Raw genomic sequence first — 16,170 nt, 5'->3', positions numbered from 1 at the left:
TTTTTGAAGTTGACTCAAGAGGGTAGAGCAGTGATCGCGTATGTCATCAAATTTAATGAGTTGTCTCGTTATGCCCCTCACTTGGTTGACACGCAAGAGAAGAAGAAAGAGAAGTTTATTAAGGGATTAAATCATTACCTATCTAAGTCCCTTATTCCTTTTGATGCTAAACTGTTTGATAGAGTTCTTGACTTCGCACTGAAGTATGAAGAAAAGAAGAAACAATTTGAGGAAGGGAAGGCCAGGGTCGGAGAGACTTCTAGAGGGAGTCATTTCCAGTAGCGTGATGGGAACATATACCAACCCTACGATCAAAGACATAGGGGTCAGCAGTTTCAGAGGCCACAACAACAGGGTAGTTAGGGAAATTTTAGACCTCCGGGTAATTTCAGGCCTTAGGGAAATTTCTAGCCCTAGGGAGACTATTATCAGAGACAGGGTGGTCCATGGCCACAGGGTTATCAAGGACAGCGGCAGTAGGTGCCACAGATGGGTTATCATCCTTCTGTACCTCAATTGGAGGGACCCCTCCACCCATTAGAGCAGTAGTACCTCAACCGATCAATAGGAAGTGTTCTGGGCGTCAGTAGTTGGGACATGTAGTCAAGGATTGCCCTAAAAAACAGCAGGCGCGATAGAGTTAGGTAGTTCCAGTAAGGTCATTTGCAGTGATGCCAAGAAATGACAAAGTACAAGGTACCTTTAATCTTTTTTAGGAACCTATTAGAGTTCTTTTTGATACTAGTGCCTCTCATTCTTTCATATCTAGACAGTTTGTAGAAAGAGAACACCTTGTAACTACCTCATTGTCTAGACCTATTTGTGTTGAGACCTCTTTAGGAGGGGCAGTTGCTCTTTATGAGATGTGTGAAGATTTTGAGATTGACTTTGTAGGCAAAGTCTTGTATGTGAACCTAATTGTGTTTGGGTTTGAGGGGTTTGTAATTATTTTGGGTATGGATTGGCTGCGAAATCACTGTGTGACTCTAGATTGTGCTGAGAGGACTGTAAATATAGATATTCCCGGTATGCCACGGCTTACCTACACTTATAGCAATAGAGGAGAGTCAGTGATGACAAGTTTTCTATGCTCGGTAGAAATTCCTAAGCAAGATATTAGTGAGGTAGATGTGGTACGTGAGTTTGATGATGTATTTCAGGAGATACCTACACTTCCACCTCGATGAGTAGTAGAATTTCGCATTAACTTAGTGCTGAGAACTGCACCGATTTCTAAGGCAGCATACAGAATGGCGTCTAAAGAGCTTGTGGAGATGAAAAAGTAGCTAGAAGAGATGCTTCAGAAAGGGTTCATATGTTCAAGTAACTCTCTGTGGGGAGCACCCATGATCATTGTCTTCAAGAAAGATGGTACTCTTCACAAGTGCATAGATTACAGAGAGCTGAACAAGGTGACTATTAAGAACAAATATCCGTTACCTAGAATTGATGACTTGTTTGATCAGTTGAAGGGGGCATCCGTGTTCTCTTAGTTTGATCTCAGAACGGGTTACAATCAGATAGGTGTGTCAGAGGAAAGTATACCGCTTACTGCTTTTCGGACTTGGTATGGGTTGTATGAATTTCTTGCATATTTCATGGACTTGATGAATAGAATTTTTCAACCGTATCTAGATAAGTTTGTGATTATCTTCATAGATGATATCTTGGTATGTTCTAAGAATGAGGAAGAGCACAGAGAACACCTGAAAGTCGTGTTACAGACTTTGAGGGAGCAACAGTTATATGCTAAGTTCAGTAAGTGTCACTTTTGGGAGAAAAGAAGTTCCATTTTTGGGACATGTTGTGTCCAATCAGGGAATAGCGGTAGATCCTGAGAAAGTTGTTGCGATCAAAGAATGGAAGCAGCCCACAAACCCTTTAAAGGTGAGGAGTTTTTTAGGATTAGCCGGTTATTACAGGAGATTTATAGAGAAGTTTCCTACTATTGTAGCACCCATGACCAAGTTGACTAGAAAGAATGTGAAGTTTTTATGGATAGATGATTGTGAGAGAGCTTTCCAAGAGTTAAAGCAATGTTTGACTATAGCTCCGATGTTAACTATACCAGTACATGGGGAAAAGTTAGTAGTGTTTACTGATACGAGTGGAACTGGTTTGGGATATGTGTTGATCTAACATTAGAAGGTTGTATCTTATGCCTCACGACAGTTAAAACCTCATGAGAGACGATACCCTGCTCATGACTTAGAGTTGGCAGTAGTTTTTTTTTTTTTTTTTTTTTTTTTTTTTTTTTTGCATTGAAAGTGTGTTGACACTACTTGTTTGGGGAGCGCTTTGAGTTATACACAGATCACAAGAGCCTCAAATATCTTTTTTCTCAAAAAGAATTGAATATAAGGCAACAGAGGTGGGTTGAATTCATTAACAGTTATGATTTCGAGATCCTTTACCACCCAGGGAAAGGAAATGTGGTCGTAGATGCACTTAGTTGACAACATGGGATTATAGCTTCTTTGATGATTTAGGAATGGAAGTCCTTGGAGTTAGTTTCGATGCATGATGTTCAACCAATAGAGAGAGTAGAGAGGGCATACATTGGTAGTTTGACTGTGCAGCTGACGTTAGTGGGTAAAGTTCGTCTGATGCGGTATTTAGATGGGCTCCTTGTCAGCAAGCTCGATGACCTTGTAGTGGATTTGATCGATAATTGTCCTACTGATTGGTTTGTGGACTCGGGGGGGGGGGGGGAGGGGGGGAGGATTGCGATGCAGGGGTAGGTTGTGTGTACCTAACATTTTTTAATTGAGGAAAGAGATTATGGATGATGCCCATAGGTCCTGATACACCATTCACCCTAGGACTAAGATGTGTCATAACCTGAAGAGGACGTTTTGAGGGGGAAAGGTATGAAGAAAGACATATGAGAGTATGTTTCTCGATGTTATATGTGTCAACAGATCAAGGGAGAACACCAACCACCGTTTGGACTTTTACAGCCTCTCGAGTTTTCTACTTGGAAATGAGAATACATCTCTATAGACTTCGTGGATGGATTGTCACGGTCTAAGCGAGGTAATGAATCTATTTGGGTGATAGTGGATCGACTCACCAAGTCTTCTCATTTTATTCTTATCAATGTTCACCGAACTACAGATAAATTGGCTAGGCTATATATTAGGGAGGTGGTGTGACTTCATGGCGTGCTAGTTTCTATAGTTTTGGATCGTGATCCGTTGTTTGTGGTGGAGTTTTGGAAGAGTTTTCAGCATACTTTGGGTGCTAGGTTAGACCTGAGCATGGCTTATCATCCTCAAACGGATGGGCAAACTGAGCAGGTAAATTAGATATTGGAGGCTATGTTGAGAGCTTGTGTCCTTGATATTGGTGGTAGTTGGGAAGAACATTTGCCATTGGTGGAGTTTACTTATAATAACAGCTATCACTCAAGTGTCGGGATCACACCTTTTAAGGCTTTGTATGAGAGGCCGTGTCGATCACTTGCTTGTTGGATAGAGGTAGGAGATGCACTGTTGTTAAGGCCAGAGTTGGTGAGAGAGACCACAGAGAAGGTGAACATTATTTGAGAATGTATTAAGATTGAACAGAGTCATCAGAAGAGTTACGCTAATAGAAAACATAAGGGGGTTGAATTGAATGTTGGAGATTTTGTATTTTTGAAGGTCTTGCCATGCGGTTCGGAAAGAAGGAAAAGTTGGCACCTAGATTTGTGGGACCATACGAGATCACTGAAATGATTGGTAATGTGGCTTACAAATTAGCCCTACCACCTGCTTTAGCTATGATTCACAACTGTAGACCGCTCGGAACTCGCTCCGCATGCGAGGGCACGAATTGGGTTCTTAGCTACTACAGTTTGGACTCTTGTCACGGTTCTGAATCTAATCTCACAAAGTGCCCCAGATGGGCATTGCATTTCAGCATTAGTCTCATCCTGCATGGCGAGTCCCTAGTTTAATGCCGCTATTATGGCCACAACTTCTTCTGCTCTCTGTGCCATCACGGTCTGCTGAGTTTGAACAAAGGTGATGTGACTGGTGACTGACGAATTAGTTGAACCAGTGAGCCCTGTCTGGCCGTTCTTTGCCTTACCACTGGCGAAGGAAACACTAGTTGTCTCTGAACTGAATCTCTGACCTGACAAAGTCTATCAACACAAGTCCAATGTACTCGGGGGATATCAGAGCTTTCTGAAGCTATGTTTCCAAGACTACCTTGCAAAAGAAGAAAACAGACAGTATCTCAGCCTGATTTCACTGGAATAGCTGAATGACTGCGCTCTCTACTGAATTTTGCCCCAAAATTCTGCCTGTATACTGGTACCCTCAGGTCAATACTCAGACTAGCAACTGATACATACATCCTGTAGAGACACACCCTAACAGTACATATCAAGCAAGTAAGAGCCAAAACACTCCTATGGTGGGGTAGAGTTTCCCTGTCCTATTTTCTCAGGAGCTAGGGTTTCACTACGCACTCAGCGGTTTCAAACAACCTACATTCGGGTAAGCAACCTGTCCTTATTTGGAACAGTCTCTAAGGATTCCGATATGCAACTAGGTCAAATGGTCGAAAAGGGTGCCTCGGTAAAAATCGAGGTTTGTGTTCCCATCATGGCAGAGCCCGTAATCGGTCAGCCTTACGGTACACTTTTCCAAGCAAGCCTCCGGCAAACCTTCAGGAATAGCAGATGGCAAACACTGTGACTTAGGCGTACCTATGCAAATGCAATGTAAAGAAATACATAAGTGTAAACAAAACAACATATCATGATGTTCGAGTCAAGTTCTCTAAATCCCCAGTGGAGTCGCCAGAAACTGTAGACCACCCGGAACTCGCTCCGTACGCGAGGGCGCGAATTGGGTTCTTAGCTACTACAGTTCGGACTCCTGTCACGGTTCTGAATCTAATCTCACAAAGTGCAATGTGAGACTGATAAATCACCAAAGAGCCCAAATCTGGCAAATCGTTTTGGAAAATTGATTTTAATTAAAAGCGCCAAACATGGACTGCTTTGCCAGATTTCAGAGTCGCCACCTAAATATTTTATTTTGGAAAAATTTAGGAAACCTTGACTCGTGCCTAAGGCCACGTGTCCGTCATCACCAAAGTTGCCTCGGCTCGGGAACTTGGGTACGAGGGGGGAAGGTCATGAAATGAGCACCCCCGCTCGCCCGATCAAAGGATCGGTCTCTACTAATCATGATATGTTGTTTTTAAAAACACATGCGTTCTTATTCCGGTTTATTGGCTAACTTACTATGTGATGCGCACAGCATACAAGTATAGACTCAATCGCAAGAATTGGAACAAAACATCTCATGTTTGTTTTTCGAAAATGGTTTGAAAGTGCTACTCGCAAGTAGGCTAAGACGCGGATTTGCCACCCTCAAGTGGGCTTAGAAAACAATATGATTTTGTCACTCTGCAAAGTGGGCTTAAAACGCACATTTTGATGAATTGTTCCAATTCAAGCAATGAAGCCTTCATCCACAGGCATTCATGCAGTTAAACACTTAAGCAGTTAGCCTCATGGCAGTCACTTACACACATGCAAGGATGTTAAAGCATAAACATTCACAGTGTACTCCGAGCCAAAACAAAAGCTAGTTAGTAATCAATGCATGATCCTAGCTATGTCAACAATGCCTAATACAACACATGCAAAATGTAACTAAGTAGGCCCGGCTATCTAAGATGGCATATGAATGCAACACTCGATAACATGCTTTGAAACATGTATTCAAGTAAGTATTGAAATACGATGCAGTTTGAATGATGCGCTGAGCCCGGTGCATGCAAGACAAATGAATGGATGCAAACATGCAAGCATAAGGTATGCTAAATAAAACATGCCCTAATCTAACCATCAAAAGCGGTTAAGTAAAAGGGAGAAAGACATGGGGTTGGAAGACATTCACACACACACGCACACGTATTATAACATTGCCCTCGCGAAGGAGGGTCCGAATGAATAAGCTAAGCTAATCTAAGCTAAGCTAATCAACTAATCTAATTAAGCTAATTAGACTAATTATTACAAACCAATAAAGAAATAGCTAAACTAAGGTACTTAATTATTATAACATTTAACTAATTAACAAATTAATCAAATTACAAATTCAAGCTAATTAACAAATAAAGCTTTAAACTAAGCTGCTCTAGCTCTGTTTGAAGATGCATGCACGCATTCGGTTTCTCGCCCCGAAAAGCCTTCCGATTTGCTCTCTTGAGGCTTTGTCTGCAGGGTGTCTTCAAAAATTTACTGCTGAACCTTACCAAATCATTTCTGGGGAATGCACCAATGGCCTGTCGGCCATGAATGGTGACTGCTGACCCTCCTACCGGCCAAGGATGTGTAGTGCTGGCCACGGATGAAGAGGTGCCGGCCATCAATAAGGCACTGCCGGCCACTGATGTACTGAAACTCCATTCTGCAACAGAGCTCAAAAAAGAGGAAAGAGAGGGTCTCCCAAGGACATGTATGTACCATACCCCTTCATATCACTTCAAAACATCAAGGGAGAGGCACCGTTGGATCCAAAACCATCAATCAAGCATCTCAATGCATGATGGCCAAAGATCCAACATGTACAAATTCAATAAATGTATGACAAACAAGACACTTAGACCATCTGCTTATCATGAGAGATCAAAGGCAATGGAGACCAAGAGAGATTGGCTCACTTCATCACTTCAAGTATGAAATGAACTAATCCACCTTGTGTTCAACACAACATCTGATTGAACACAATGCAAAGCAAGCAACATAACATGCAAACAACATGCTAATCTTGGCATGAAATGCAAGACTCTAACGTGCAAACACTCATGCACAACATACTAGAACATTTAAGCATTAAGAGCTAGTGAAGGACACAACACTAGAATCATGCAAAGCAGTGCTTGATGGACTAAACCAACACCAAACAGACCCCATGCATGCCAAAACAGTGGCAAAATCCTGCTGGAAATGAAGCACCAAAAGTTACAATAACATGCTCATGCATTGGCTCGCAAGCTAGGCATTAAACACAACTCTCAAAAGCTCTCAAGGAATGAAAGAAGTAAGAACATGACACTTGTATACGCTCTGAAATAACATGTTAAACGATGCCCAAACATGCAATCATCACAAACATAGCATACTACGGTGCTCAAAACTCAAGACTAGCTAAGGTACTTGCACCATAGCCATATCAAGCAAGCCCTGAAGGACCAAGATTACTCAAAATAGTCCTAAGGCAGGCCAAAACAATGCTAGAAACATGATAAAGTGTAGCCAAAACAAGCTAGAATGGGAGGCATGAAGCATGATGCATGTTAAGGCTATAAGGAATATTGCACTACAAGGGTGTGAAGCATGCAAGAGGCAATCAAACCCACCCAAAATAGAGTTATAACATGGCAAATAATGGCTAAAAACATGCTGAGATGGAGCCAATTCAAGGCATAAAGACATGTCACTTTACAAGGCTACAAGTAGGATTACACTACAAGTATAAGAAGCATGCAAGAGGTGACCAAGACGGCCAAAAATAGAGTTATGGAAGGTCTAAAAAGTCACAAAAATGAGCCTAAACAAAGCCTCTAAGAAGTAGAAACACATGCTCTTTTGGAGGGCCACCAACACATGCAAACAAGAGAAGAGGAGGGGGGGACCACCCCTACCCATTTTGGGCCTCAAAACTACCTTTCCACCATTGAATTCAGTGGTTTTAAGGCCAAAAGGAAGTTGTTTGAAAAGCTTGAAAGATAGCTCAAAAGGCCCTACAAGCCAAAGAGCAAAATGGAGGAAACACCCCCTAGCCAAACAAGGCTTAAGCCACCATTTTTATGCCTCAAAAATAGAGTTTCTAATAGTTCAAAACCAGCCCCAAAATAGTCCAAAACAATGGAAAAAGGATGGTGAAGCAAGCATGCAAAATAAGCTAAAAGGGAGAGAGTTCTTACCCTTGAAGCACACCCGCAAAACAGGTCCAAATTTTGAGCTAAAACCACCTTAGGAGCTCCAAATGATCCTCAAAGAACCTCAGCCCAATGGTGGTTAAGTTTGATCAAGGGTCTCTTTGCAAAAGTGTAGAGGATTCTAAGCTTAAGGCTCAAAACAAGATGAGAGAGAGGCTTCTAGAGGGAGGGGCTGGAATTTTTGCTATTCAAAATTCTAGAGAGAGAGAGAGAGAGACTTTAGAGAGAGAGGCTCCCCAAACTTTCCAACCCTTGAATATGAGAGGAAATGGCTCATATACAGCAATATACAAGAGCTTTGGCCAAAAATATCAGTCCAAAAATATCTGTAGTAGTATGGGACACAGCTGGAGGTAAAGATATGGAAAAATCTGAGTTTTGTCATTGTTGGCCGGCAGGGGATCATTTGTGGCTAGAAAGCATCATCAATGGCCGGCACTGCATCATCCATGGCCGACACCCTTCACCAGTGGCTGTAGACACCCCATTTTTGACCGTCCTCAAGACTTGGACATCATCGTTTGAACACTCGATGATCATCCATGTTTGTGCTCGTTTTGAGTTCTCGGAAGTCTCGGCTACGCGCCTTGCCTTAGGATCTCTCAACTTGACTGTTTTGTGCTTGGTTGAGGACCAAGGACTTGTGGTTTTTGCACCTAAGGGTAGGAAGTGGCTTGTTGGCCATCCCTCAACCCACCGGCCATGTTTTCTTGCCACCGGCCAAATGTATTGGTCAATCGGCACTTTATTTGGTCGGTCGGCCTTTGTTTTGGTCAATCGGCCACATTTTCTAGCCGAGGCCTTTTTGCCTTTTTCAGGCATTGTGCATGCCAGTTGTACCAACTGGTGAGCATAGACTCTGCCCTCCATACACGTGTATGGAGGGATTTCATCCTTACACTTAGCTTCCCTTGGAAGCTTGGAATTGGATTTCCTATAAGAGGAGGGCCTCCCCTCCCTTTCCATAGATTGATCAATCTGATATATGAGAGATATATCACCCTCTCTTTATATCTCCTTCTCTCTCTATATATTTGTGTGTAATAGTGTTCTAAAGGGTGTTTTGTTCATATTTTTGCACTAAAGCACCTAGTGGTACACTATCCCTTAGTTACTGAGGTGCTAAGGAGTTGTTTTTAGAGTTTTTGAGTTGGTTTTGATCAAAGGAGGTGCTGGAGTTGGTGCTCTTGAAGTGTTCTTCAAGAGTGAGAAACTACTCTTTTATTCCCCATTTTTGCTTAAGTTTTTAGCAATACTTGCATACTGTTTTAAGCTTAGTGTCCAACTGAAAAAAGTTCTGTTTTTACATGCTTTTGATCTTTGTTTAATATCACTTTTGTGTTTGGGGTCGTTTACCCCCTCTTAGGCCTTGTTTGGCCTCATTTTTGTGTCTTTTTTGTGAGCTCTGGGACCACCTTGTATTGGCCTTCTCACCACTGAAATCTAGAGAGATTTTAGCGGTGGGGATGGTGTTTTGAGGTCCTAAGAAGGAGAGGGCCATCCCCTCTCCTTGTTGTCTTCAATACTTGTCATATTTGCCTTATATGTGAGCACCTTTGTTAAGTTCATGTTGGCCTTGTCTTAGCTGGTATCTGTGGTTATTTTGCTGTGATATATCACTGTTTTTGCCCATCTTGGTCATTCCATGCATGGTCTATACACTTGTAGTGTAAATTTTGCAAACTAGTCTTGTATGCTTCATATTTGAGCATGTCTTTCTAGCCTATGTTGACCTCATTTCAGTGGGTTTTTGGGGTTGTTTTAGCATGCATGACTCTGTTTTGGGTGGGTTTAGTTGGCTCTTACATGCTTCATATACTTGCTTTGCAATCCCCTCATTTGCCTTAACATGCACCTTGTGTTTAGGCCACCATGCTTACATGTTTTGGCTTAACTTTGAGAAACTTTTAGCTTTGTTTTACCATGCTTGAGGTCTGATTTTGGTTGCTTGGGTCACATATGCCATGCTTTATATAACCGCCATGCAATCTAGCTTGTTAGCTTTGAGTGTTCAAGTCATTAGCATGCTTTATTTCGACCATTTCAGGGATTTGGCATCACTTGTCATGTTACTTCAGTCCATATAGTATGCTCCTATGCTTGCACTTGTGACTCCTTTAATGTTTGAAGAGTTGTTGTTTTGTGCCTTAAGATTGGGTCATTGTGTATGTCTTCATGATTAGGTCTTTGGGATGCCATCTCATTGGGTTTGGGGGCTTATTTTGACATATTATAACTCTGTTTTTCATTGCATAATTCATGCCATGTTCGATTGTGATAGGTGTAGTGTAATACATCCTTTGTAGCCTTGCATGCCCCTTTGTTTTGTGCCTATCTTTTGGCATGTTTTGGCCTTATTCCATACATGTTCTAATCTTGCATTGACCTGCCTTGGGACTATTTTAGGCCATCTTGCCCCTTTGGGGCTTGATTCTTGTAGACTTGGTGCAATCCCTTTGCTCACCTTAATGCTTTGAGCTTCATGAATGCTATGTTTGTGCTACATGTGTGATTTGGTATCATTCTTGACATCATTTCAGAGCTTATTGCATTGCCACATTCTGATATTTACCATGCCTTGTTCACGCTTAAGGATTGTGCATTGTTGCCTAGCTTATGGGCCTTTATATGCGCATGTGTGTTTTGCCCTTTTGGTGCCTTGATTTTGGTACTATGGCCACTGTTTTGGCATGGCTGAGGTCTGCCCATTTCAGTTTAAGTCCATTAAGCATGTTTGCTTTCATGATATTTGCATGCTTGTATTGTATCATGTTTGCATGTTTGGTATATCGCATGATATTTAGCTAATTGCATTACATAACATTATTGCATACTTGGCGTGCCCATGTTACATTAGCTTAACTTGCATGCTTAGGTTGCATTGCATTTGGCATGCTTGCTACCTTAGTCTTGTATGTATACTTGAGTCTTATTGCATTTGGCATGCTTAGGTTGCATAACATTGCTTTTCCATGTTGCATTGTATTTGGCATGCATGCATTGCATTGTGTTTGGTTTGGGGTGTCAAACCAAACATGAGGAACGAGGAATGTTCGTACTTGAAGTGACGAAACGTCCCTCAATCCTTAGTCACCAACGCTCTTGATCCAACATGATAGAGTGTGAGGCATTCATGTGTTTTTGTGCATTCATTCCATAGTGAATTGCACACTTGGCCCCTTTGGCCATCATGCATTGAAATGCGTGATTGGTGGTCCGAGGGTAGGGAGCTATACTCCCTTGAGTTCATAGTATGATAGGGAGGGTGGTCGTGCACACATTGTCTTGTAAACGCCCTGCCATGCACTGTCTGTCCTCTACTGCATCAAAAGCAGCATTCTGCAGGAAGGGATGGCCGGTCGGCCATCTTCAGTGCCGGCTAACTTAATGTCGCTGAGAGCTCCACTTTTGGTCGATGACCATTTTCCCATGGCCGGTGACTCCATCTTTTGATCGGTGACCTCCCACAGTGCTCAGGGAGTGTTTCAGAAGCATCCTAAGGATTTTCACAATTTTCGGAGATGCAAAACAGTGCAAGCAGAGGCAACATGCGGCATGGCAACGGGTTTCCGAGCGAGGCGATCGAGCATGCATCAGTCAACCATTCCGAGGCGGAGCTGCGGCGGCCTCTTTAGTTTCATACTTATATTGTTTTATAATTAATTTGTTAATTAATTAAGAGTTTGTAATAATTAATTAGCTAGGATAGTTGATTTATTATTCGGTTTGTATTATTCTTTCGAACCCTCCGTCGATAGGGCGAATTTTGTAATAAGTGTGCGTGCGTGTGTGAATGTCTTCCAACCTCGCGTTTTTCTCCCTTTTACTTACCTGCTTTTGATGGTTAGTTTTAGGTCATGTTTCAATTAGCATACTTATGTTAGCATGTTTGCATACATTCATTCGTATTGCACGCACCGGGCTCGGCGCATCATACTAACTGCATTGTATTTCTATTCCAACTTGAATATGTGCGTCGAGTTGTTGCATTTCACATGCCATTCTTAGATTAGCCGAGCCTATTCTAGTTGCATTTTGCATGTGTTGCATTAGCCATCTTAACATGAACTAGGATCATGCATGATTTCTAACTAGTTTCTTGTTTTGGCTCGGAGTACTAGGTAAGCTTTTATGCTTTAGCATCTTGCATGAGTGTGAATGTTAACATGACAGCATGCTTGCCATGGGCTAACTACTTATATGATATAACTGCCTGAATGCCTGTGGGTGAAGGTTAGATTACTTGAATTGAAACAATTCATCAAAATGTGTGTTTTAAGCCCACTCGAGAGTGGCAAAATCATATTTTTCTAAGCCCACTCGAGGGTGGCAAATCTATGTCTTAGCTTACTTGCGAGTAGCACCATCAAACCATTTTCAAATAAACAAACATGAAATGTTTTGTTCCAATTTAGGCGATCTAGTCTATACTTGTGTGTTGTGTGCATCACATAGTAATTCTAGGCTAATAACCGGAATAAGAACACATGTGTTTTCAAAAACAAAGTATCATGTTTAGTAGTGGCTGATCTTTGATCGGGTGAGAGGGGGTGCTCATAGATGACCTTCCCCAATCGTACCCAAGTTCAAGAGCCGAAGGCAACTTTGGTGATGACGGACACGTGGCCTTAGGCAACGAGTCAGGGTTTCCTAAATTCCCCAAAATAAAACATTTAGGTGGCGACTCTGTATCTGGAAAAGCAGTCCATGTTTGGCACTTCTTTATTAAAAATTAGTTTTCCAAAACGATTTGCCGGATTTGGACTCTTTGGTGATTTATCGGTCTCGCATTGCACTTTGCGGGATTAGATTCAGAACCGTGACATTTGAGTCTGAACTGTAGCATGAAGCCCTCGGGGCGCGTCTACAATTTCTGGCGACTCTGCTGGGGATTTAGAGAACTTGACTCGAACTCATGATATCTTGTTTTGATTACGCTTATGTGTCTCTTTGCATTGCATTTGCATTGGTGCGCCTAGGACACCGTGTTTGCCATCTCCTATTCCTGAACGGTTTGTCGGAGGCTCGCTTTGAGAAGCATGCCATAAGGCTGACCGGTTACGGGCTTTGCCACGATGGGAACACAAACCCTGGTTTTAACTGGGGCACCCTCTTTGACCATTCGACCTAGTGCACATCGGAATCCGTAGTGACTATTCCAAACTAGGACAGGTTGCTTACCCGATTATAGGTTGTTTGAAACCGCTGTGTACGTAGTGAAACCCTAGCTCCTGACAATAGGACAGGGAAACCCTACCCCAACATAGGGGTGTTTTGACTCTCACTTGCTTGTTATGTGCTTTTACAGTTGGCCTCTACAGGTATGCACATATCAGTCTGCAAGTTTGGGTATCAGGCCTGCGGGCATCAGCATCAGTGTTTTGAAAATCGGTTATATCCGCGGGTATCAGATTCAGATTTGGGTTAGTGGTTTGGAAACAATGATCAATGGTTGAGAACAGTCCATTTAGTTTATATTTGCCAACTGTGTGTTGTCTTTATTTAAGCTGTTATGCTGCCCGTTTTTCTGTTCATTATTTCCTTATTATGCTTTATTTATCTTTCTGCAAGGTGGTTTAGCACAACTGCTTCCGACCAAGCAAATATTCCCCAAGCACTCTGGACTAGAGGTCGCAGACTCTATCGATCTGAGGATCTGATAGACGGACAACCAGTGTTCTACTCTTTATCCCCGGTTGCTAGACGGAGGTTAGTGAGGCACAGTGTATCGGTACTGCGGTTCCCAGATTAGTGGTCCTTGAGCAGTCAGGTTGAGATTTTCGAGTCTACTGCAGAGGCAGATATACCGGCAGTTCAATGAGATCAGGGCAGTATAGCAGGAATGGAGGAAATGATGCGTCAACTCCAAGAAAGTATGAAAACTATGCAGTAGGACGTTGTTTGTCACGCAGAATTTGCCAAACAACAGGCTGAGGTCATGGCTCAACCGGCAGAGTTAATTGCCAGGCTACAACAGCAAATCGGAGCATCTGCTTCACACCAAGCTCCTCTCCCACCAAGAGTCCCAATACCCGGGGAGACAACGAATGTCCAGAATGTCCAGGAGGATACAGACATCCCAACGGGGCCACCTCCACCCCCGATTCTACCTCAGCTATCCAAAACACCTACCAACCTACCAGATTCTCCCTTTGAGTTTGAGGTAGACCCCACAGCGTTAAAAGTGAGCAAGCTTGAAAAGCTGTTCAAGAAATCCCAGGGTGTGAAGTCCATTCCAAATATAGAGGATGGGTATACCGACTCGGCCGTGACACTGCCAGATCGGTTCAAAATGCCATACATCGACCGCTTTGACGGGTTTGGGGATCCTATGGTGCATCTGCGGTTGTTTTTAGATATACTGAGGCCGATGGGCCTATCCAGATTGCAAAAGCTTTCTTTGTTTGGCCGGACCTTGTTAGGTGTAGCGGCCATCTGGTATGCAAAATTGGAAGATTCCGTCAAGAGAAACTGGGAGGAGATGGTCGAGGCCTTCATAGCTCAATACTCCTACAATACACAGATCGAGGTCACAACTCGTGATCTCGAGACCACCAGACAAGAACCGAAGGAGAGCTTCTCTGATTTTGTGACCCGATGGAGGGCCAAGGCCTTGATGATGACCATCAAGCCTGTTGACAAAGATTAGATTCGGATGGTTGTGCGTAACCTCCAGCCCAAGCTTATGCAGAAGATGATCGTTCTCCCCCTCCACACCTTTGCAGATTTACATGAGATAGGGGTGCAGATTGAAGACACTATGAAGTTAGGCCTCATTGATAATGAGAGAGAACAGCCCAAGAGAACATTCAACCGCAGTATGAATGCAGGCACGAGCAGTGCTGCTACTGCTAGATCTTCAGATGTGAGTATGGTTACCACCACCAATACCCTAAGAGCCCTTGCAGCTTCGCCATTCACCGGTGCATCCGGTAGTAGCTCGCAAACAGCCAGATACGCACCCAAAGGCCAAAGAACCTTCACTCTACTCCTTGTCCAAAGCTTTGGGGGTTTTAATCAGAAAAGGGCACTTGAAGCCCCTAAAGTCGCGACCATTGCCAGAAAAACTTCCCCTCTCCCATAACCCGACGAAGTACTGTGCGTTTCACCAGCAGCATGGTCATGACACCGACTAGTGCTATAGATTGCGTCACGAGATTCAGGATCTCGTCGACAATAGGGTGATCGTGCCTCCGGAGACACCGAATGTCACAACCAACCCTCTATCACCACATAACCAAGCTCCACCTCCCAAACGCATCAATATGATCCAAACTGGGGTTGTGCCATACGACCCTAGTATATATATCACCCCTTCTCACCTACCTAAGCCGGAGGTGTTCATTCCTGACAGCACTGACTTGTGCGTGTTGGACATCTCCCAAACCCAACCTGAAATGGTGGTAGTAGCTGTTGAAGATAAAAGTGGGTCAATTGCGGAGGTAGACGAGAATGCAAATATAGATCCTGAGAAGTCTGCAAGCTTCATGTGTAACCCGAGCGGTTACATTACATCAGCAGGCCAGGCTAGGCCGAATGTGGAATTGCCAGTAGAGGCAGGGATTTGTGTAGTCCGGGAGGATGGACTCGATCAGGGGCTAGATGACTTAGCAGATCTGGAGGAGGACATCGCAAACCTTCAATTCTTCAATGAACAAGACTCGGGAGACGTGACCGTCAACTGGTTTGATTCGGATAGGGCAGCGGAGTCTACTGGGTGGCTTGACGACCAACCGGATGTTTTTGAACAACCTCAGCTAGAACAGGGTTCGTCAGGAACAGGGACATCAACTGTGGCCGGAAGGGCCAGGAATCTAGATGCATCGCCGAAGAGCGCCGGCATTAAGAATTTCGCTCGGGATCTGGGCAATTTGAAGATAGGAGATGTTGAACAGCGAGCTGCGCTGAAGCAGTTTGAGCGGGAAAGGATCGAAGATTCTGAGAGGGTCAGAAAGGCCAAAGCCCCTGTGGGGACAGAACATGCTGTGTGCACAGGAGCAGAGCATGCTGCAGGCACGGGAACAGAAGGTGCTGTGGGCACCGGAATAGTTGTGACAGAGCCGGACAGGTGTCTATCGGCTGCCGATGGCATGTGGTGGGAAGATAACGATCTATGTCTGGCCCACACAGATGAGGACTGGGGGAGTAACCAGCCGAATGATACCTGGTACATTGGTGAAGTTGAACACATGACTAGGAGTGGGCGGCATTTCAAACCCC

General features: G+C 43.5%; 2 protein-coding genes across 2 annotated transcripts; both read left to right on the top strand.

Moving 5' to 3' along the window:
• Positions 1 to 286: 286 nt before the first annotated feature.
• Positions 287 to 1,187, top strand: LOC145800657 (uncharacterized). Its single transcript, XM_082890375.1, has 2 exons — positions 287 to 507; positions 770 to 1,187. Exons 1-2 carry the CDS (start codon positions 287 to 289, stop codon positions 1,185 to 1,187), a joined length of 639 nt encoding a protein of 212 aa, XP_082746501.1.
• Positions 1,188 to 1,295: 108 nt separating this feature from the next.
• LOC145800656 (putative mitochondrial protein AtMg00860) lies at positions 1,296 to 2,139 on the top strand. The gene is made up of 2 exons (XM_082890374.1): positions 1,296 to 1,412; positions 1,819 to 2,139. The coding sequence occupies exons 1-2, from the start codon at positions 1,296 to 1,298 to the stop codon at positions 2,137 to 2,139; spliced, it is 438 nt and encodes a 145-aa protein (XP_082746500.1).
• The last annotated feature ends 14,031 nt before the right edge of the window (positions 2,140 to 16,170 follow it).

The sequence above is a fragment of the Camellia sinensis genome, chromosome 10, assembly GCF_055761805.1.
Source record: "Camellia sinensis isolate YWXY chromosome 10, ASM5576180v1, whole genome shotgun sequence".
NCBI classification, from domain to species: Eukaryota; Viridiplantae; Streptophyta; class Magnoliopsida; order Ericales; family Theaceae; genus Camellia; species Camellia sinensis.
Note: the sequence above shows the minus strand (reverse complement) of the source record. Positions and strands in the feature narration are given on the sequence as shown.

What these genes read in the sequence shown, in the direction of transcription:
- LOC145800657 (XM_082890375.1), top strand. Translation starts at nt 287, where the DNA reads ATGGGAACATATACCAACCCTACGATCAAAGACATAGGGGTCAGCAGT. An exon ending in AGATGGGTTATCATCCTTCT is followed by an intron (nt 508 to 769) that starts GTACCTCAATTG and finishes TTTCATATCTAG; the next exon opens with ACAGTTTGTAGAAAGAGAAC.
- LOC145800656 (XM_082890374.1), top strand. Translation starts at nt 1,296, where the DNA reads ATGCTTCAGAAAGGGTTCATATGTTCAAGTAACTCTCTGTGGGGAGCA. An exon ending in ATTACAGAGAGCTGAACAAG is followed by an intron (nt 1,413 to 1,818) that starts GTGACTATTAAG and finishes GTGTCCAATCAG; the next exon opens with GGAATAGCGGTAGATCCTGA.